General features: G+C 43.9%; 3 protein-coding genes across 7 annotated transcripts in view; 1 reads left to right on the top strand and 2 right to left on the bottom strand.

Moving 5' to 3' along the window:
* The window catches only part of LOC127194016 (3-alpha-hydroxysteroid dehydrogenase), a 1,235,587-nt gene that overhangs the window by 764,572 nt on the left and 449,123 nt on the right, over positions 1-21,892 (bottom strand). The gene's annotated exons all lie outside the window — the stretch shown is intronic.
* The window catches only part of Fbh1 (F-box DNA helicase 1), a 32,615-nt gene that overhangs the window by 1,910 nt on the left and 8,813 nt on the right, over positions 1-21,892 (top strand). For both annotated transcript variants that reach the window (XM_051151396.1, XM_051151397.1), the window contains exons 2-13: positions 6,861-7,016; positions 8,998-9,587; positions 12,493-12,623; positions 12,717-12,852; positions 13,801-13,991; positions 16,299-16,391; positions 16,852-16,946; positions 18,346-18,514; positions 19,110-19,332; positions 20,112-20,199; positions 20,283-20,369; positions 21,036-21,172. In XM_051151396.1, coding sequence (XP_051007353.1) covers positions 6,861-7,016; positions 8,998-9,587; positions 12,493-12,623; positions 12,717-12,852; positions 13,801-13,991; positions 16,299-16,391; positions 16,852-16,946; positions 18,346-18,514; positions 19,110-19,332; positions 20,112-20,199; positions 20,283-20,369; positions 21,036-21,172 — 2,096 coding nt within the window. The remainder of the gene's footprint in view (positions 1-6,860; positions 7,017-8,997; positions 9,588-12,492; positions 12,624-12,716; positions 12,853-13,800; positions 13,992-16,298; positions 16,392-16,851; positions 16,947-18,345; positions 18,515-19,109; positions 19,333-20,111; positions 20,200-20,282; positions 20,370-21,035; positions 21,173-21,892) is intronic.
* LOC127194026 (ATP synthase subunit d, mitochondrial-like) lies at positions 907-1,377 on the bottom strand. The gene has a single exon (XM_051151436.1). It carries the CDS (start codon positions 1,345-1,347, stop codon positions 937-939), a length of 411 nt encoding a protein of 136 aa, XP_051007393.1. The 5' UTR covers positions 1,348-1,377; the 3' UTR covers positions 907-936.

Genomic DNA, 21,892 nt, shown 5'->3' with positions numbered 1-21,892 from the left:
AACTGAAACTTTAGGCCTTTCTCTCACTCTGGGAAAAAATGGTTAAAGCAGCTATTTCTTCTTTGCTTTTTAACATAGTTAATGTCATTTCTTGTAATGTTCCACAGGAAATGTCCATTCTCCTTTATTTTTGTCTCAGTCTTAACCCCTTGCTGGCACTCACCTGTCCACTCTAGGCAGCTAATGCTCTTAGGTGTTCTCCGGTTCTTGTCTAGCTTGGTCCCATGACTTTCTGGTTTGTCTTGCTGACAGTCTCCACGTCTATCTAAACTTGATTGTGTAATGACCTTGATTTTAAAGACTGCACGATGCTCTGGATTGCCTATGCAACAAAGGCCGCTTTCTTCAGCGCCACTGTGTAGTCTTTGGCTCCCGAGTTCGTTTTCCAGCCTTGTTATCTGTCATTCCCTATCAGCTTTTCGTTCTGAAGAGATGAACTTTTCTGTCGCGTTTCGTTATGCCTTTGTTTGCTTTCTTTGCCTGAGTCCCGCTCATCACTTAGGCTCCACTCTTCCTGTAGCTTCTTCCAATGGTGCTAATTATGTTTACTACCGGAGGCCCTTATGCACATATTTATGTACTGCTTGGATTGCTGTGTGTTTAGCAATTTGTGTTTGTTTTGGTAGCTGCCTTATGGTCCGGCTTACTTATTTTTGTATGTTCTCCAATGTCTGAAACAGCATTAACAACAAGGATACCATAAGGAAAGCTCTCATGGAGTTCATAGTAAATCCGGGATGTGGAGGATGCAGCAAGAGGTTGAGGAATGAATGAAGAATAGAAAAAGATTTTCTTTTTTTTTTTTTTTTTACACTATGTAAATATTTTATTTCAATGCGGCCGGGGCTCCCTCCTGGCCTGCCTCACAGGCTCTCGATGGGCTGGTGGGGCCAGTATGGGTGCTTCTTCTTGTCCAGCTTGGTTTCTGGGAACACTTCATTCAAGTCCAATGGTCATCTGGTCAAAGGGAATTATGTTCTTCATTTTCTCCAGCTGTTTCTCATATTCCTGGATCCTGACCTGGGATCCAGACACGAATTCAGCACAGTTCTTCATATCCTCCTTTTCCTCATGGTTCACCAGGGCCATGTACTTATCCTCAGGCACCGGGATCTTCAGGGCGTTACACTTCTTTTCACAATCATCCACCAAGCCCGCCTTGGCCACATTGGCCTTGTAGTAAGCCCAGTCGATCGCTGGTGGTGTCTCAGACAGATTAGCCAACCTGGTGTGGAGGGTCTCACTCCAGGACTTTAGGGAGTTTGCAATTACCTTTTGGTTTTGGGGTATGATCTCCCCAAAAGCTACCCAGTCAATGGTTTTTAGAGCAAGTTTACGCCCAGCCATCTTGGGATCCTTCACCGACCCCGGCAGAGCAGTAGAAAAATTTTCAAGTGGACAGATACATATTGTGTACAGTGAATAGTGATTTGTTTGTTTTTCTGTTATTCCTCTGAGGAACACAGAATAAACAGCCTGTCTCATCCTTTTTTGCTTTAATAAATGGGTGCTGTACTTAAGAGAACAGTAGGTATTTCAGGGTATGAGATGACTGCAAGAGATTCAGGGTGCTGGGCTGGAAAGATGGCTCAATTGGTAAAGTGCTGGCCAGTCAAACATGAGGGCCTGAGTTGGATCCTTAACACCACATAAAAAACAAACAAACAAAACACTGTGCATGGGGCTGGAGAGATGGCTCAGAAATTAAGAGCACTGTGTGCATCAATAAAGCACTGTGTGCATCAATCAATCAATCTTAAAAACAACACACACACACACACACACACACACACACACACACACACACACACACCTTTACCCCTCACACTAACCACAGCAAGAGATTGGGCCAACTGACATGGACCTTTGGGAGTAGAGAAGCCGGATGTGGTGGCTGACAGATCGTTATATGAACACTGAGTGCCAGAGAGGGGAATGAAAACTGAGTGTGCAGTCTTTCTGTGTTTGGTGGGTTTTTTGTTTTGTTTTGTTTTCTTTTAAGAATTAAACGGAGACAAAATATCTACAAGTTTGTTTGTTTCCATGTTGCGTCTATACTATATAGACAGTACAGTGACATTTCTCTTCTAGTTAATGTTTTTTGAATATTTGTTATCAACTATCTTTGGTTGTGACATATAACAGTGTTTTTAAAAATGGTGTAAGAGTTCAACTTGAAGGTACTTGTTTTCCTTTTAGGGAAGCCTTACTGCATAGTCCAGGCTGGCCTCCAAGTTGTGAGTGCTGGGATTAGTTATATTAGCTATGTTCCACTAACTTGAGTTTTCCAATCTCTGGTCAAGTTTTCTGGGCCTACAAAAGGAGAATGTAAGAGTAGAAAACACACCAGACCTGACTGGAGAGATGGCTCACAGGTTAAGAGCACTGGCTGCTCTTCCAGAGGTCCTGAGTTCAATGCCCAGCAACCACATGGTGGCTCAAAACTGTCTATAATGAGATCTCGCGCCCTCTTCTGATGTGCAGGCACACATGGAGACACAACATGGTATACATAATAAATAAATACATAAATCTTGAAAGAAAGAAAGAAAAAGAAAACACACCAGACTTAAGTAGCCAGAAAAGCCAAGTTCTTGTGCTGGTGTTATTAGTTTTTGGTTTTAGTTTTAATTTATGTGTGTATGGCTGTATGGACGTATACGGCAGAGTATGCAAGTGTCTGCAGGGGCTAGAAAAGGGCACTGATCCTCCTCTGCAGTTACAGGCCATGTGAACTGCCCCACATGGACGCTAGGAAGTGAATTTTATGAGCCAGCTCTGGCCCCTGGTGCCATTGTTTAGGAGCTAAGCTGTGACTTAAAGCAGGTCTTTCCTAAGCCCCAATTTAGCTGAACAACCATGGGATTATTTTGCAGATGAAATGAGAACATAGGGAAGGAACTGCAAAAGCTGTAAAGCCTTAAGGAGCTCTCTGGTCATGGAGGCCAGCACAGCCCAGCTTTAGAAGGCAGTCCTGTAAGCTGTCATGTAATATCAGTCACTTAGGAAGTTATAAACAGGATGCTGGTATAAATACATTCTTCATTCCTTCTTTCTATATATCTTACAGAAAACCCCTGAGTGGAAACATTAAATTGTCATTATGTAAATAATTGCTATTAATAAAACACAATGCTGATATACTAAAACGATCTATATAAGGTACACTTTAATAAGCATTTACAAAAGCATTGTGTCTTGGAAATGTACAGTGGTTGTATTATTGCTTACTACTTCCTGCCTTTAGTGGTCACTTAGAGGGCTAGAGTTGAGGGCAACAGTGACCACATTTGTTTGGACTCCCAGTTTCACTGGCTGTCATTGAACTTTTCAAATACCAGAATCATAGTAATAATAGGCTGTAGTGTACTACAGCTGTGTTACCTCCACAGGCGGCACCAGGGGTCAGGTGTCTGTCTACTTTTGTATCTTCATAGCCTGCCATTCTTCAGATAATCATTCAGAGCGTGTAGAGGAGCTAAAGAAGTGAGGTAAGGGGTTCATTATTTAATCAGCAAAGCTAAATTTCTCTCCAGTTAGGAACCTTATACCAGGAAGCTAGCTTAGTTTTCTGTTTATTTGTTTTTAATTTTAAGAGCAGTTATTTAATTGCCACCAGTCTCTCCATGAATTCTAAGAAGTTACTTCTTTGTCTTGTCCATTTAGCTCTATAATTTGTAAGTCTTAGAGGATTTTTTAGTATGAATCCTATTGATTAAAAATAGAGGGCAAAGGGATTATTTGATGTTAATTTCAAATAATCCTGAAGTCATTACATAAATCTTGTTGCAGTAACAAATAGCCCCAAACATGCAATGACCTCATGGTGGAACTTTATTTTTACATAACAATCTAAAAAGGTTCCAGATGGTGGTAGCTCCTGGGTGTCTGTGTACACACGTGTGTTCCCATGGAGGAGGTTCTGTTAAAGCGGTGCTCTGAAATACTCAGGTAGCTAGGAGAATCTTCGCTGGGGCGTCCTTCGGACATAAGGCCACACCATGTTTTAATCAGCTCCCCATCTAACTTGGTGGGGAAATGGGAGTAGACAGGCATACAGCCTTTCGGATACTGGGCACTGGTAAGGGCCCAGGTTTAAAGTGAGACCAGGCCATGACATCCTGAAGTTTCACTTTCTGTGACTTGTTTTATAAGTTGATTTTCAATCAAAGGTAAAAAATGAAGCCAGGTAAATGAAAGCCTAATTGGCATTTATAGTCAAGAACTTTTGTTCAACAGACAAGTACATGTCTACTGTTACAGTGCTCTGCTAAGCACTAAATAATGAGACAGTCTCTGTTTAGTGACAGTAGCAGAGGTTTGGGGTAGCTGACAAGGATCCAGTCTCCACAAGAGAACCTCATTTTTCCCCCCATGACCGAGTTTCTCTGTGTAGCCTTGGCTGTCCTACTCTCGCTTTGTAGACCAGGCTGGCCTCCAACTCAGAGATCAGCCTACCTCTGCCTCCCAAGTGCTTGGATTAAAGGTGTGTGCCACCACCACCCAGCTAACCAGTTTTTGTTGTTGTTTTTTGTTTTTTGTTTTTTTTTTTGTTTTGATTTTTTGAGACAAGATTTCTCTGTGTAGCCCTGGCTGTCCTGGACTCCCTTTGTAGATCAGGCTGGCCTTGAACTCACAGTGATCCACGTGCCTCTGCCTCCTGAGTGCTGGGATTAAAGGTGCGTACCACCACCACGCCCGGCCCTAACCAGGTTGTTTATTTAACTCATCACACTCCACCAGCCCCTGTTTCCTGAGTACTGGGATTAAATGTGTGATATTCTAAGTATGTGACTGAGACCTGTGGCTTGCTGTGGTTAAAGGTATTTCTAGGAACACGGGAACAGAGGGTTGGCTGCAATTGGCCTACCATGTACTTCCTGTCTTTATGTTTCCATATTTTATTCAAGTTAGCTAAGCTTCGATAAATAGAAGAAGTAGGTAGGTAACTTTGCATATGATTTTGACATTTCTCTGTGTTTTCTTGTTAATCGGTGACACCTCTAAGATAAACGTTGACTGGCCTAAGTCAGAGCTGCCCATGCTTCTTTCATCAGAGCCATGTGTGCACTGTGTGCTGGTGCTAGCATGGTGGTGCTAGGCCTTCTGAGTTGAGAGAGCCATACACTCTCACATCCTTTTAGACATTAATGTGTATGGAATTCATTTTTCGGAAGTACTACAGTATTCATGGAGTTTAATTTTTAAAACTTCAAAAAATTAGCTGAAAATAGGAAGGGCTATTTCTCAGCTGACTGGGTACTGAGCAGAAATAGTCATAGAAATCATGGTCTGTAGTTATGCTCAGTATTGTATGTTCTGAACCCAGAACACATATGTATCCTGAACTAGGGCCTCATGGCTTGTGCATGGTGGACAAGTGCTTTGCCAATCTCTGTCCTTTATCCCAGTTCTCTCTCTCTCTCCCCCTCTCTCGCTCTCTTTCCCTCTCAGTCTCTCTTTCTCTCTCTGTGGGTCTTTCTCTGTTGCACACACACATATTTAGAGATCAGAGGTTGGTATCTCATCACCCTGACTTTATGAGTCTCTCATTGAACTCAAGAGTTGGCTAGCCAGGCTGTCCAGTGAGGCCCAGGAATTTTCCTGTTGTAGCCTCCCCAAGTTGGGACCACATCCCTAAGCTGCTGTGCTGCTCCGCACACTCCCCCCTTTATCCTGGGTTCTAGGGATCTGAACTCAGGTCATCATGATTGTCTTTTTTTTTTTAAATTTACAATTTTAAAGAAGTAGTTTAATTCATTATCTTGATAGAAAGTAAGCTGTAAAAAATTTCATTTTGTCAGGCAGGAGGATGTCTGAGTTCTAGGCCAGCCAAGGCAACATGGTAACATCCTGTCTCCACACACACAAAAAAGCAAGCAAACAAACAAACAAAAATTGCAAGTTTTTATTCTTAAAATAAAGTTATAGCCAAATCTTAATTTTTTGCAGTTATTGTAGAAACATGGTTTAAATGAAGCTTGAGAAAATTGCTAAGTCTGTTTGCATTAATGGTGACTTCCTTTACCCCTTTAATCTTCCCTGTTCCGTGCCCTCCCCCCCCCCGCCCCTCCTTTATGGTTTTTCGAGACAGGGTTTCTCTATGTAGCCTTGGCTGTCTTGGAGTCGCTTTGTAGACCAGGCTGGCCTTGATCTCACAGCGATCTGCCTGCCTCTGCCTGTTCCCTCTCTTGAACCCATCCTAGCTTCCTGATTCCTAGCTTCTACAGACTCCAAATTAGAGTCACAAATCTAAAAGTTCAAAGCGAGGATCCACTTATGAGAGCCAGTATGCTGAACAACTTCTTTTTAAATATTCATAGCCAAAACTTCTATAAAGTAGAAGTTTAAAAGTTAGATAAAAAATAGATAAAAGAAAATTTCATTTTAGGATCTCAAAATGTCATTTGGGAGGTCTGCTTTAAATTCTGCATTCTCCTATCTACATGGGCCCATACTGGCACATGTCTATAATCCCAGCACTTGGAAGGCAGAAGCAGGTGGATCTCTGTGAGTTTGAGGCCAGCTGGTCTACAGAGCGAGTTCCAGGACAGCCAAGGCTACACAGAGATACCCTGTCTTGAAAAACAAAACAACAAAATTCTCCTAAGTACTAAGCAGGCTCAAAGATTGGGTGTGTTCAAGGAGGCAGTGGCCATAAATATTCTTAAATTGTAAGAGAGAGATGCTTAGAGATTGGGTTAACTTAGTCATTCACAGGGAAGAGAAAGGCTGGTAGTACTGATCCTCAGAAAATCAGTTCTCTGTATGTTCCTATAACTTGAGTGTAGTCCACTGGCTAGCATCTGTGTTTGGGAATAACTAACATGCACTCCCATTTCTTTCCTGTTCCAAAACAGTGAGACGGTCTAAGCGGAAGCACCTGACAGCCGTCGACTGCCAGCTTTTGGCCCAGAGTCATTTGGCTGTGACTCAGCCCTTCAGCCAGAGATGGACAAACAGAGACCCAAACCATGGTCTCTATCCTAGACCCAGAACAAAAGGAGGGAACAGGGGTATGTCTTCAAAAAAGTATCTTCTGTTTCAAAATCTGTAGTTGGTTGGTGTGACCTTTGACTGCATTCCAGTGTCATGTAAGTGTTTGTAAATGGCACTGCTTGATTTGCCAGACTCATGTTCATTATTTGTATTGAGAATCTCCATAGAAATTCTGACCTATAATGTTAGAGCCTAAGAGAGCCCGTTACCATACCCAATTTTAAAGTAATAAAAGACACTGACCACTCTCAGTGTGCCTACAATCAGGCAGGCTGCAAGCATCATAACTTGGTCATCTGTCCAGAGATCTATAGGATCGTAATTTTCCTTTAAAATAGCCCTTCCTGTGGTGGCACTTTTTCTTTTGGTTGTTGTACTGAGTGCTGGGGATTGAGCCCGGGGCCTTCTGTGCCAGGCCAGCACTCCCTGGGAGGTACACCCAGCTCCCTCTACGTTTTATCTTGATATGGGACTCTCAGTAAGTTTCTCAAGCAGGCCTTGGACTTGTGATCCTCCTGCCTCAGCCTCCAGAGTAGCTGGGATTACAGGCCTGGGCTTCACCATTGCCCCTGGCTCTTTGGTCCCTGGTCTCAATAACCCTTCTCTCATCAGGTTTTAGTTTTTCTAAATTATTTGGAATATATATCACTGAGCTAATAGTCTTCAACATGATGATCTCTGTCACAGCTACTTCTAAGACCCCAGTGTCCTCTGTTACTGTAAAGGACTCAAACTCACACTATCAATTACAGTTGTTTTCGTTTAATTTAAGAACTTTAGGTTTGTTTGTTGATTAGCATCCAATCTTTATCCTTATTAATGGAGTACAGTGTGGAATGTGTAATAATGAAACATAGGTTATTAATTATCTCTTTAAGATTGCCCTTTTCCTTTTATTACATCTAATTTTAGAATCCAATCAAGTTTAAATAATTCATATTTCTCAATTTGGGGACTGCTATAACCATTCTGTGAGGCAGTTTCAGACTTAATTACACATTTTAATGGTTAGCTTGTCTTGTGTGGCTCAGCCAACCCCTCACCCTTGGTTCCTCAGGGCTCTGGTTTTGAGTGTGCAGCAGCTTTCACTATTCTAGGACTGATTTTGCCAGTTACGAAATACATGAATTTAGCTAGACCTTACTGATATGAAACTCTGGTCTCTTATATTGTTCTGGAAACATAATTGATGTCCCTCTTCCCAATATGACATTAATGTCAAGTCGACTAATTCATTTGAAGGCTGATTCTGGTTTCAATTCATTATGTGTCTTTCCAAAGTAAAGATTTTGGTTTCACTGTTTAGAAGGGAACCATACATATTGTTATATATTGATACTTTTTCTTTTTTTTTTTTAGAAATTGTTGTGGTGATGTTTGAGATCACCGTTGTTTGGGCTCTATGTTGAAAGGTGCTAAGGTCAGGAAGTGTCACTTGATAGTCTCTCAAAAGTAGATGTCCTTAGAAAATGCTGAATGAGTACCTGTGGTGAAGACTGGCCATCATAATAACAAAATGAGAAGATTGCAACTCTTTGTTTTAAAACATGACAGATTCACAGGAGGAAATAAAAGTAAATTAAACTTATTTGAAATAGATGAAAAATAGATGCTTCTGGACCTGACAAAGCATGTTTCTTTTTGCTCATGCAAACTTAAGAGTTGTTGTTAGGACCACACCAGAGAGCTGCATTGTGCCTGCTGTGAGAACGTGAGCAGCCGTTCCTTGTCTGTCTGCCCACTCAGGCGTCCAGTGTGTAGCATCTGATCTTATGCATATATGCACTTGCAAGGTAGAGTGTTGGCCAAGACACAGTAGTTGTCTCTTGCTAAATATGGGTCAGATTATTTTTATATTAGCTATTTATATGATCACCTGTGTCTAAGCACACTAGTGTCTCTTTTCTCTGTTAACATAGATAATTAGATAGTCTTATTTAGGTCTACTGTGGGTCAGCAGCCACTGATTTTACCCCCCTTTTTGGGTTCTCTCTACAGGTCGAGGATGTCAGAGATATGTTTCTGAGTTCTTCCTAGCTAGCCACCAGCGTTGTACCAATGACATGGCCAAAAGCAATTCTGTTGGCCAGGACGGCTGTCAGGACTCTGAGGGGGATATGATTTTCCCTGCAGAGGGCAGTTGTACTCCACCTCAGGTCGATAATGGAGAAGTGAGGCTGGGCTCATCAGGATCTGCTCAGCCTCCCAGGAAGCGGTCTCGTTCCTTTGCGGAAACTACAGAGACCAGCCAGTGGGATGCAGTTACTAAGAAGACGCCACGGCATCGTTTGCTCCCGTCATGTAACAGGCTTAGGGAGGTCAGGCAAGACGCAGAGGACGCTTTGTCACAGTGCTCTGCAGTGTCCAGAGAGCCTGGTCGAGACGTTGAGGACATTGGTCCTGATCCCTTTCCTGACTCGTACTATGGGCTTCTTGGAACTCTGCCTTGCCAGGAAGTACCCAGCCACATTTGTAGGCTGCCTAGTGAAGTCCTGAGGCACATCTTTGCCTTCCTCCCAGTGGAGGACCTCTACTGGAACCTCAGCTTGGTGTGCCACCTTTGGAGGGAAATAATCAGTGATCCGCTGGTAAGCTCAGTGCTCAGTCCTCAAAGAGCACACAGACTAGCTTCACCTAATGCAGGGTTTTGAGGAGAGGACCTTTTCAAAGTGATGGATTCCATTTGCTTCGTGAATAAAGTGAAAACTCCCAGGCATCTGGGCCTGGCGAGGCTCATCCCACCAAATCTCCCAGAGCCCTCACTAATTTCTCACAGTTCTGTATTTTGTCTGAAGCACATGATTTCCTGTGCCCTGATCATAGACAGCATATTTTTGGCACCATGTGCTGTAATCACCCATCCCATTTAAATTAAGGTCACCATATCTCTATTCTTCAAGGCTTGTTAATTGTACAAACTATGCCTTCCCATCTGTCCCATTGAAGTTCATTGCTTCCTCTTTCCTATCACAGCATTTACACCTCTGGTAAATTGTGTTACTGTGTTTGGTTTTAGTAACCCATTCTCTTCCAGGCCTTCTTTATTTTCCCTGTTTGAATAACTTAATACTTCTGTTTTCTGGGCACACGCTGGGCGCAGGGACTGCCTGGTCTCCCGCCTTCTCTCCTTTTTTGTCTAATCATGCTGAAAGAAATTTTGCTGAGACTCTGCTCTGTCCATCAGTGAGGCGGGCATCTGCTCCTTACTTTGTCTTTTGTTTTTCCTGGATCTTGATAATCTTTTTTTTTTTTTTTTTTTAACCTTCTCATCATGATGCTGTTTTTGTAAGCTGAGTCTTGAGACCACCCTTTGGACACACTCTTTAAACATTCATGACTCTTGAATTTTCTTTCTCTTTTCCTTGTGGTGACCGAAACACTGAATAGCATTTATGGTACAATTCAGTATGTTATTTTGTAGCATAGTGACAGCTGCCCAGCTGATAAGTGTAGCCTTCACACTAAATCTCTCTGTTTTAGATCTCAGAGACCCATGAGCTGAACTTTGTGCAGCCTAAAACAGGAAAGCTAAACTTTTCTTCTAAGGACAGCAGAGGTTGGGAGAAATTTCATGTCGCTGTAGTGTTCTACTGTGAAGTCTTAGTTCCTGACTTCTGAGAAATGTCTTTATGATTTTAGATGCGAGCCCTGTTTGCTTATACTGTTTGTGTCAGGAAATGGCAAACCCTCGTGTATGACCTGGGGGTGGGGATGGGATAAGTGAGGGGTTTTGGTTAAGAAGATGTCCTGTGACCACATCCAAGTTGTACTTCCCTCCTAAGATGTTACAGTAATGTCATTCTGGTCATCGGTAGTAGTCGCCTGGTTCCATGGCCTGCAGGTTCTCTAGTGTCTGTGTCTCATATTATGGCGGTACTGGCCTCACCAGGGGAATTTGGCACCTTTCCCTCCTCTTGAGTCTCTTGGCAGAGTGTGAAGCATGCAGGTGCTGATTGTTCGTTAAGTGTTCTGCAGGACTCCCCAGTGAAGCCATCTAGTCCTGGGCTTCTCTATGACCGAAGTTTTGATTTTGACTCTATTCTGTACTCATCTTTGTGTCATTCTGGTTCTGTTACTCAGGCGTGGTAGGACGGGTGTATGGAGGCAGTTATCCCCTCCCTGGAGTCCTTTCACTTCGGCGGCATAAGCTTTAATGCTCCTTTGATTGTTCTCAGTTGATGTAGCTAAGGATTTTTGTTATCCCCATCACTGTCACTACTGTCGTTGTTGTTGTTGTTGGGCGGCCTCTCTGTGTACTCCAGCCTAGCTCCAGACGCCATCCTCCTGCTTCTGTCTTCCGGGCCCCGGTTACAGATGCGCACTCTGCTCAGATCTGCTCTTTGTCATGTCCTTTCTTCTGCTGACTTTGAGTTTTCTTCCTTTGTCTGTTATTCTTTGAGATGTGAAGGTAATTTGTCCTTTTCAGGTCTTTTTATTGGTGCTAGGATTGAACCTATGCCTTGTGCATTCTAGGCAAATGCTCTACCACAGATCTCCTAAGTGTTCAGTCCCTCTCTTTTAGCTGTAAGCCTGACGATCAGCACCGGTCTCACACTGTCTCAGGTTTTGCGGTGTTGTCTTTGTTTCTACTTGTCTTAAGGAGCTTTCTTTTGTGATTTCTTTCTTCATCTATTGGTTATTCTAAAGGTGCACTGTGTAGCCAGATACCCTGATACATGCCTGTATCCCAGTTCTAAGGAGGTGGTATGGAAAGATCATGAGTTCAAGACTAGTCTCCGCTACTCGCCAACACCTCATCTCACGAATAGGAATACCTGATTTAAGTTGTGGGCAGTTCAGTTTTCTTGCTGCCTTGATTTAAGTGTCCTCATGTTATTACTGAAAAGATTCATGGTATAACTTCAGCCATTTTAATTGATTGGACTGGCTTTGTGATCTAATATGTAATCCAACATGGAGACTGTCCATGTGGCTTGGAATGAATGTGGATTTTGCTGCTGTTGGATAGAGCATCTGTGTGGATCTGTTAGGTTCAGTAGTCTGTAGTGCTCTTCAAATCCAGCATCTCCTTACACACCTCTGCCATCTATTTCTTCCTTCAGTTCTGTCAGTGTTTGCTCTGTGTATCTGTGCCCGCTAGGGTATGGTGTTACTCTCTCTGTTATCTTGGCGAAGATGTCACTGTGTAGCATTATCATCCCAGAGTGCCTTCCTTTGTGTCATGGGACAGTTGTTGACTTAAGGTCAGTATGGCTTTTGGAACTTGGAAGTGCTGCTCACCTGGAGCTTCAGATAAGAAAGCTGAAGCGCTGATTTCTCCAGCTCCTGTGACATCTGTGTTAGAGCCAAGACCAAGGCCCAGCTCTTCTAGTTTCCAGCTCAGGTTTGTGTAGTGTTTCTCCTTGTCTGTCTAGCTTTGGATTGGGAGCTGTACTTGCTTTTCACTTGGTAGGAGGGTTTCTTTGTTGGTGGTCCAGTCTTTCTAAGAATCATTGCCTGTATGTTATTTCATTGTGTTTTTCAACTACATAGTTCATTCCTTGGAAAAAGCTGTATCATCGATACTTGATTAATGAAGAGCAGGCTGTCGGCAAAGTGGATGGCATTCTTTTGAGCCATGGCATAGAAAAGGATTCGGACTTATGTGTGCTGAACCTCATACGGTGAGTGTCTTTCCTCCTGTTAGGGAAACAGTTTTCAAAGTCCTTTCTTGCTCACTATCTGTCTTCTGGACTCATGTCTTGAGTGTTTTACAGCTATATAGCCACCACCAAATGCTCTCCAAGTGTAGACCCTGAGAAGGTGCAGTGGAGCCTGAGGGATCACCCTCTACTTTTGGAGGCTGAGGCATGCATTCGTCAACAACTACCTGACCTCTATGCAGCTGCTGGGGTATGTGCTAAAAGGCTGTGAGGGCACTCTACGCCATGGTTAGCTCATTTCTCACTGGAAGTGTGTTAGTGGTTAACATTAGTTGAAGATTGTATTTTCAAAATTTTTGTTGAATTTCTAAGTAGCATAAATCTTATTAATGGTCTCTTTGGAAAAATAAGCTGCCCTGTTTGCAGCTTCTTTCTTTTCTTTTTTTTTTTTTTTTTTTTAATTTTTTTTTTTGCAGCTTCTTTCTTTTGGAAGAAATTTTTAAAAAAACATTTGGCCCATTCTGTTGAAGAATCCTCTGAAATATTCCTTGCTGCTAGTTATCTAGCCTCTGAGTGCTTTGAGTGACAGGGTTTCTTTATAAGATAGCCCTTTTAAAGCAATAGAAACCAGATAGTGGTGGCACGAACCTTTAATCCCAACACTCAGGATGCAGAGGCAGGCAGATCTCTTAGTTTGAGGCCAGGCTGACTACACATGGAGTTCTAGGACAGCTGGGCTACATAGAGAAATCCTGTCTCAACAACAATGACAAAAACAACCTCCCCCCACCAAAAAAATCCAAAACCAGTATATGTATTTATATTCTTTTATGTGGGTGTGTTCCTATGAGTACATCTGTATACCACATGTGTGCAGGAGCTTGTGGAGGTCAGAAGAGATCCCATGTGAGCCGCCATGTAGGTGCTGGGAACTTAACCTTGCTTCTCCATAAGAGCAGCAAGTGCTCTTAACCACTGAGATTGATGCTACTCAGAGATTCAATCAAAACCACGTCTCACCAGCCTTTAAGATGGCTCTTTCCTCGTTGACACATTGGGTAACTTGAAAGGGGCAGAGGGTTTAGGTTTTACTGCAGATACATAGTAAATTAGAAGCTGGAAATGCCAGTTTCCTCACTAGTTCCCTGATTGTGGCTGTGTCTGGGCTACTTCCTACCCTTTGTACCTCTCTTTGAAGGGCATTAACGTTTGGGCCTTGGTGGCGGCCATGGTGCTCCTCTCCAGCTGCGTGAACGACATCCAGCGTCTGCTCTTCTGCCTCAGGAGACCCAGCTCCACAGTGACCATGCCGGATGTCACCGAGACCTTGTACTGCATAGCTGTGCTCCTTTATGCCATGAGGGAGAAGGGGATTAACATCAGCAATAGGTAACACGCTAGAGGAAGGGAGGTGCTGCGATAAGGTGACAAGGCCCTAGACTTGTCCTAGCTCCTCCTTTCTCCCTGTGCAGAGTGAGGGGACTGAGCTGTGAGAATGAAGTTCCAAGTGCTTTGTGAATATCATGGCAGTCAGCTAAGATTTCTTCAGAGTTCTATGTTCTTGGCCAGAGTTGAAGCTGTAGGCGAAGGTGAAATGCCTTTCTTGATTCCTATTTGGCTACACTTTCTAGGAAAACATTTGCATTTTCTTTCTCTCTTGGTCACTTTTAGAGCAAGCTATAGGATTATGGGGGATCTGAGTGACTCTATCTTAATGTGAGAAAGGCCTAGAGTTTGGCTGCTAATTCCGAGTTATCTTGGCATTGATAACATGAAAAGGTCAGTTTTTAGAAGGATACGTGTTCAGCAACTTGCAAGTCCAGGCACAAGAGAGTTCACAGTGGAAATAGTATTCAAAGAGCTTGTCTAGTGTGAGAAGGGAGGTAGCACATCAGCAACCATGAGAGGGGTGCTTCAGGGGGTGCCTTGTGCTGCAGTGGAAGGGGAGCAGCGCTCCGCCGGAGGGACATGGGGCTGTGTTCTGGATGACATGAGCAAGCATTTCTTGCAGGAAGTCTGAGTGTCAGGGAGAGGCCTCCATTTGGAGGTTTGGGAAAGAGCCTTTAAGAGAAGGAATAGGTCATTTAAGAACCCGAAGGTGGGATGCAGTTGAGAAGCACCAGGAAAGAGTCCTGTGTGGCGGGAATCACTGAGTATGGGAGAGACTAGTGCAAGATTATGAGTGATGTCTGGGGACCAGGGGAGGGAGGATCTTTAAAATCCCAAGTCTAGGTGGTATGTATAGAGCGACCTGTCCCCTCATCTGAAGTCAAAGACAGGCAGCTATCATGAAGTTAGTCCTAAGAAGCAGAAACCCAGAGGGTTTCCTCTCCTTAGGAAAAGACTGGCCCCTGGGATTAGTGAGCAGTGACCCTGTCACCCTTGGTAAGGTGACAGCACTGTTCTGCAGCAATGTCCTATTGCTTTAGTCCCAAGTTACGTTCAGTTCGTTAACTGGTTTATGTTGTAGCCCACTTGATAGCAGTGAGGCTTGAGGCAGGAAGCCCTGTGATAAGATTCCACGAAGACAAATGACCCAGTGCAGAACAGTGTCCTCGTAGACAAATGTACACACTGTAACAGTCCACAGACCAGGTGGCGTAAGCCCAGACGTTTGCTTTCTTGTCCTTTTGGAAGCTAGAGATCCAAGAACAAGGTGGGGAAGTTTGGGTTCCTGGTAAGCACCTCCTCTGTATCCCAGCAGGAGAGGGATGGGGCCAGGGAGACAGCACTTGAGATTGTGTCTCTTCTTAGAAAAACAATAGTAGATCTCAGCCATAGCTTTGTCACTGCATTGAACTTAATTTTCTACTTTCTTTCTTCTTCCAACAGTCATGTTTGGAATTAGGGTTTCAGCTTTTGAATTCCAAGGGGGCCTAGCTGAGTCTATAGTAGTGTGGTTTTCCAGCCCCTGAAATGTTACTAAAGGTATCTTTTTTTTTTTTTTCATCAAAAAGAGCAATGCTTTGAGATCAGCTCTCCTCACTTGGAGTGGAACAGAGCACGTGGTTGGGGAATTAGTGTTCTAGGTACCAGGAGTGGCTCGTATGCACAAGAGAGAGGGGTTTGGGAGTTGCTTGTGGTGGACTGGGCTTATGTCTCTATTGCCTCTTTTGACTTAGTTTTGTCATCCTTGGTCCCCTTTGCCTGTTCTGACATCTTGTCTTTGGTGCTCTTGTCCTTCTAGCCCGAGAACACCTTTCCTGTGGAACCTTTAAAGGGGAGTGCTAGTCATGCTTCTAACCCAGTGCCACCACACAGGAACCAGGCTGATGAGCAGCTAGATGAGGTTCAGAAAGATGACTTTAAGTTTGGCAGTAACGTTGGATTGTTTAGGCAGAGTTCACAGTGCCAGAAGTGTTGTTTCTGCCTGCTTTCCCGTGGGTCTGTGGCTGTTTTGATTGCTGTCTCTTACAATCACAGATAGTATACTCTTGTTCCCTCAAGAACATGGCTGGTCTCCTTTGTGTGATGTTACGTATAGAGGTGGTGCATGTTTTTCTGAACTGGGATTCCCAGAAGTGCTTTTGTCTACTGCAGAGACTGAAGTCCTTTCTTAATTTTTTTTTTCAATGACATGTGATAGGAATATACCTTTTGGAAATGGTAAGGAAGTTGAAATACAGCCAAGGAAAAGTGAGATAGATTATGACTTAAATTTGGAAGTCTCTAAATATACTTTTTTTCCCCCATTAGGATTCACTACAACATTTTCTATTGCCTATATCTTCAGGAGAATTCCTGTACTCAGGCCACCAAAGTTAAAGAGGAGCCATCTGTCTGGCCAGGGTACGTATGCATTATATGTGGGTGTGTGCTTGGCCTTCTATTCCTTTTTGAGACAAAGTCTCAATGTGCAGCCCACGCTGGTCTTGAAGTAAAAAAAATTCACACTCCTTCTGCCTTGGCCTCCTGAGTGCTGGGATGGCAGACGTAAAGCACACGGGTTTGACCTCCTTTCTGGCCTCTTCTTCACGTGTGAGACAAGAGGCGCTGTGCTTTCATCACTTTACTGAGGCATGCTTTACACTGTGTGGATTTCACCCACTTGGAGCGTGATGGTTTTTAGTAGAACTGTTGAGCTGTACAGTAGCATCTTAACCTAGTTTGCGAACATTCAGTCCTGCTCAGGAGGTGCTGGGGTCTGCTGTTGTGTGTCCAGTTTGCTTGTCTGCTGTTTGCACTGGCCATCCCTTGGGCCTTTTAATTCCTTTCTGTTTTTCTGATTTTTCTTCTGTAATGATTATAGCAAGAAAACATCTATCCAACTAACACATGAACAGCAGCTGATTCTGAACCATAAGATGGAGCCTCTCCAGGTGGTAAAAATTATGGCTTTTGCAGGTAAGGGAGCTCCTGTCAGGTTCCTGGAGTATGTAGCATCAGGTTCATGGTGTGGTTGCTTCTGCCTGCTGTGCTGTGTCCCCTTCCCACTCCTACCCGAGCACGCTGACCTTGATCCTTAATGGAATGACCTTAATCAGTCCCCAAAGCAGCCGGCCAAGAAGTACTTGTTTTCACTTACCACTGCCTAGAATATCTACACCAGATTCCTGTTTCCTAGGCATTGTTTTCTGGGGTCTGTCAGTGCGGTAGGGGAGCCCCTCGCTCATCATCATAGATTCTTAGTCAGCATGATCTTCTGGAGAGGCAGGTCATACTATTCTCCTCCACAGGGTTCAGTAGCTCCTCACTTTTATAGGGTGGTGTCTTGAAGGTTTCTGTCTGGTTCAGCCTGTTGTCCTAAATGTCTAGTCATTTGTGCCCCTGGTCTTGGAGTCCCCTGAAATAGTTGGAGAGTCTCATCTGAACTTTTGTTCATGCTGTTTTCTCTATCTATATCCCCTTCCTGCTAGCCATGTTATTAAACACCTGCCATGGTACGAGTCCGGCAGCGTTCTGTGAGGTCGGGCAGAGCGAGAATCAGCTGGACTGTCTCCCAGGATGCCTTCCTTCCTCCCTTCTTTCCCCTCTCTGCCCCATTTCTCTTTCTTTCTCTGCCAGGCTATGCTGACTCTCATCATTTCAGTCTCTTCCCAAATAGGATGCTGGACTCTTACTGTGCTAATTGATTACCATAGTGTAGAAGTAGCCGGCGCATGCATCGTCTATACGTATGTCTGCTTGTTCCGTGAGAACCTTCAGAGCAGCTCTGACAGACTGTGAAGGAGTCGTGTTCTCATAATCTCACCTACAGAGGACATTAGTTTTGTTTCTAGTTCTTCCTCTTCTTCCTCTTCTTTTTATTTTTTATTTTTCCATTTTTTTTTATACTATCCTGTGCTATATTTATACTCTCACTTTGTTGTCCCCTTTTACCCTGCATTGGTGTTTATTCCTAGCTAGATTTTTACAGTGTGAAAATACTCAGTAAACATTTCTTATGGAAACACAGGCTGATTAGCTGAAGAATTGGATGGGTGGTGGAAGGGCAGAAGAGGTGGGGTTCGGGGTGCGTCAGAGCACTCCCTGAGTCCCCTATGCATGGTCTTGGTTCAGAGATGTGGATGACCAGTAGTGCGGCAGCAGCCAGCTAGTACTGAGTTCTTGCTCTTGGGGACCTTTGTAACTTTGTGCGCACAAACCCACATAACAAGTTAGTGAGATCAAGCAGCCTGGCCTTTCCCACTTGGCCAAGATCCCAGCCCCCTTACTCCTACGTGCGGTCTCATTCAGAGGGAGGATAAGCCTGAGAAAGACCTGCCTCGTCAGTGGTCAGATTCTTTCCTCTTGGCTTCCACAGGCACCGGGAAGACTTCCACTCTGGTCAAGTACGCCGAGAAGTGGTCTCAGAGCAGATTTCTTTATGTCACCTTCAACAAGAGCATCGCAAAGCAGGCAGAGCTCGTCTTCCCCAGCAACGTCATCTGCAAAACGTTTCACTCCATGGCCTACAGTCACGTCGGGCGGAAGTGAGCATCACGAGTGCCGGGTCATTTCACGTGGCTGTTTCTCCATGTGACGGTCGTTATGATCATACTTACTCCACAGCACTAAGAATGTCATGTTGTCCTCGCCATGTACAAGCAGCAGATAGAAAAAGAGCTTCAATGCTCTGTATTTTCACACTGTAAAATACTTTTTTTTTTTTTTTTGCAAGTAGCTACCTCACTAAGAAGGCACTCCTGTTTCTCTGGAATTGAGGCATTGAAGTTTAATATGTCACAAATTCTGAAGAGTTTTAAGCGTTCCTGGGTAGGGCGAATGAGGAAACCCCATGCAGCTGAGGTTTTGTGGAGAAGAAGGCTTAAGGAACAGTGGTGTCTTACTGGGTGAGGGACTGCTTGGAGCACGAAGCAGTAGTGACTGCTGTGAGCTGAGTCCTACAGCTCTCAGGGTTGTCATCTGTGCATTCATGAGAGTTTAGGGCAAGCCATGTCAGTTCAGACGTGGCTTTTAAAGTGTTCTTGCCTGTGTGTGATAGACACTTGAAATCGCCTTGGTGGTGATAGGAATGGGGGATATGGCAAATGCCCCACTGCCATTCACCTGGGGCGTGTGTTACAGGTACCAGCTGAAGAAGAAGTTGAATCTCTTCAAGTTAACACCCTTCATGGTCAACTCTGTCCTTGCCGAAGGCAAAGGTGGATTCATAAGGGCCAAGTTAGTGTGTAAGACTTTAGAAAACTTCTTTGCATCAGCTGATGAAGAGCTGACTATCGATCACGTGCCCATTTGGTGCAAGAATAGCCAAGGACAGAGAGTCATGGTTGAACAGAGCGAGAAGCTGGTGAGTCTCCAGGGTATGAGAATGAGGGGCCTGGTACGATCTTTGTCTGTCATTTCCTCAGCTCTGTAAGATGAACATAGGTAGGCGAGGCAAGTGCCTGTCAGGACAGCTGGGAATCACATGGCGTCTTCACCTGTGAGGAGCACTCACAGACATCCCCCCAACTCCCCAATAGTCCTGCTGGGTTTGGTTTGTGTCGTTTTTTTGTTGTTGTTTTTGTTTTTTTTGTGGGGGGCGGGAGACTCCCTGTGACTCAGGCTGACCTCAAACACAAGAGTGTCCTGTGTCAGCAGCCTCCCTAGTGCTAGGATTACAGACAAGCGCGTGTTCTGTTGCCCACCTTAGCTTTCCCATTTACCACATAAAAGCAGACGTGGAAGGACTTGTCTGTAGTTTATAAGAGCTCAGATCTTAGTCAATGACTAGGAATCTATTTAATTTTTTTTAGTTATGCTTCTACACAGATTTTGCTCATAAAAAATAAATGTTCTCTAACTTACAAATTGTCAGTAGTGAGTCTATAAAACAATGGGTCTTTGTGGTTCTTGAGCTGTTGAGGTCTTTGGTCTTCACTCTGCTGTGCATGCTGTGGCCTCAGCCTCTCACCCTTTCACCCTTTGAACTCTTGAGAGCTCAGTATTAAAGCTCTATGGTGCCCTGGAAGAAGTGGGCCCCTCTGCGTTCTGCAGTGAGGTCTTTGCTCCCACTGCACTATGTGGAAGCAGAAGTATGATTTCAAGGGTCTTAGACTTTGGGTTCCTGTGTCATTTACTTTTTAGAATGGTGTCCTTGAAGCAAGCCGACTTTGGGACAACATGCGGAAGCTGGGAGAATGCAAAGAAGAGGCATACCAAATGACACATGATGGTAGGCGGCTGTCCTAGTGTGTGTCTACCAGATGGAGCAGCTGTGCTTATGACTTGTGACTCTTGGTAACTACTCTCTTGTAGGCTATTTGAAACTCTGGCAGCTGAGCAAGCCTTTGCTTGCCTCTTTTGACGCCATCTTTGTGGATGAGGCCCAGGACTGTACCCCAGGTGATAAACTATTCAGGACATCAGTAGTCTCAAATACATAGAAACAGCATCGTGATTATGTAAGAGGACACACACATGGAATAAATTCGTTGTTATTATTTGTGTTAAAAGAGAGGAGCAAATGATTCTTAGGCATTCAGAAATTAGACTCAAAGTTTGCACAGTTGTCTGTCCCCCACACCTGACCTGGATTTGTCTCCTTCCTCCACCATGTTTTACTGAAGTTGTTCCTAAGGTGCTGCATAACTAGCTCGTCAGATCGCAGGGCCGAGTCTCATACCGAGTGAGCAAGGAAGCTGATGCAGCGGGAAGTGCTGTGTTACAAGGCTCGTAGAGAGTAGGCAGTGTTCAAATGTTGAATTTTGCGGTATTTTGGCGGTGTTACAATACTAGAATAGAAAATTATATTTCCTCTTAAATATTTTTTTTTATAATCAATTTACCCAGGACTAAAAGTAACCTGCATTCCTAGGATCAGGTACCATTACTAGGTCTATGGTAAAATTGTGCCCTTTTATAGAAAGCCTGGCCTGTAGGAAGAGAGAGCTTTGTTGTCTGTCTTGGGCTGGCTTAGTTTAGGTTTGTTTTCTTCCTTAAATATGGTTTCTTTTTGCTGTGTAGATTGTTGCCGTTCAGATTTCTCACTTTTCCTCTTACTGGTTGCAGCTATCATGAACATAGTTCTGTCTCAGCCATGTGGGAAGATCTTTGTAGGGGACCCCCACCAGCAGATCTATACCTTCCGAGGTGCAGTGAATGCTCTCTTCACCGTCCCCCACACTCACGTCTTTTATCTCACACAGGTAAGAGCTTGCACTGCTTCTCAAGCCCCAGAGCGTATAAGCAAGCACTCTGTTTCTCTTTCTAGTTTTTAATATGCTGGCACTGTGGAAATATGTTTCATTTTCCTCAAATAAACTAACACTCATGGCTCATCCATATTTACTTAGTTTTTGCTGCTTTAGGATTGTACATTTTCAGACTTGACCTTGATTTTGATGACACTGACAGTTTTTAAAGTCCTGGTCAAGTAGTTTTAGTATGTCTGTGTGCTGAGACTTGTCAGCTGGCTATACAAGGGTTGTGGCTTGGGAGGCCCACAGAGCTGAAGTGCCATCTGTCTCATGGTTTCAAGGGTGTGCATTGTCAGTACGGGATGTGACTATTGGTGGTAACATGGTGCATTCAGGTTCCTCCATTGCTACGGCCCACACAGAGGAGTAAGTGTTAGTTATTTGGAGTTATGTAAAACTTCATTTCTTCTCTTGCATTACATGATAGCATGAGACTGCTTGTTTTTTCAGGCGTACATGAATGTTTGTTTTACAAATAATTTGATCATGGTTCACTTTGAATAGTTTTCTAGCAGTGAAGTTCTATTGAAAGTCATGTTTTCTATGCCAGGCATGGTGGCACATGTCTTTAATCCCAGCATTCAGAAGGGAGAGGCAGGTGGATCTCCATGAGTTTGAGGCCAGCCTGGTCTACAAAGCAAGTCTAGGACAGTCAAGGCTACACAGAGA

The sequence above is a fragment of the Acomys russatus genome, chromosome 9 (assembly GCF_903995435.1).
Source record: "Acomys russatus chromosome 9, mAcoRus1.1, whole genome shotgun sequence".
NCBI classification, from domain to species: domain Eukaryota; kingdom Metazoa; phylum Chordata; class Mammalia; order Rodentia; family Muridae; genus Acomys; species Acomys russatus.
The sequence above is the reverse complement of the archived record's forward strand: the minus strand, read 5'-3'. Positions and strand labels throughout refer to the sequence as shown.

Bases quoted from the DNA above. Each gene is read 5' to 3' on its own strand.
- LOC127194026 (XM_051151436.1), bottom strand. From the start codon at position 1,347: ATGGCTGGGCGTAAACTTGCTCTAAAAACCATTGACTGGGTAGCTTTT.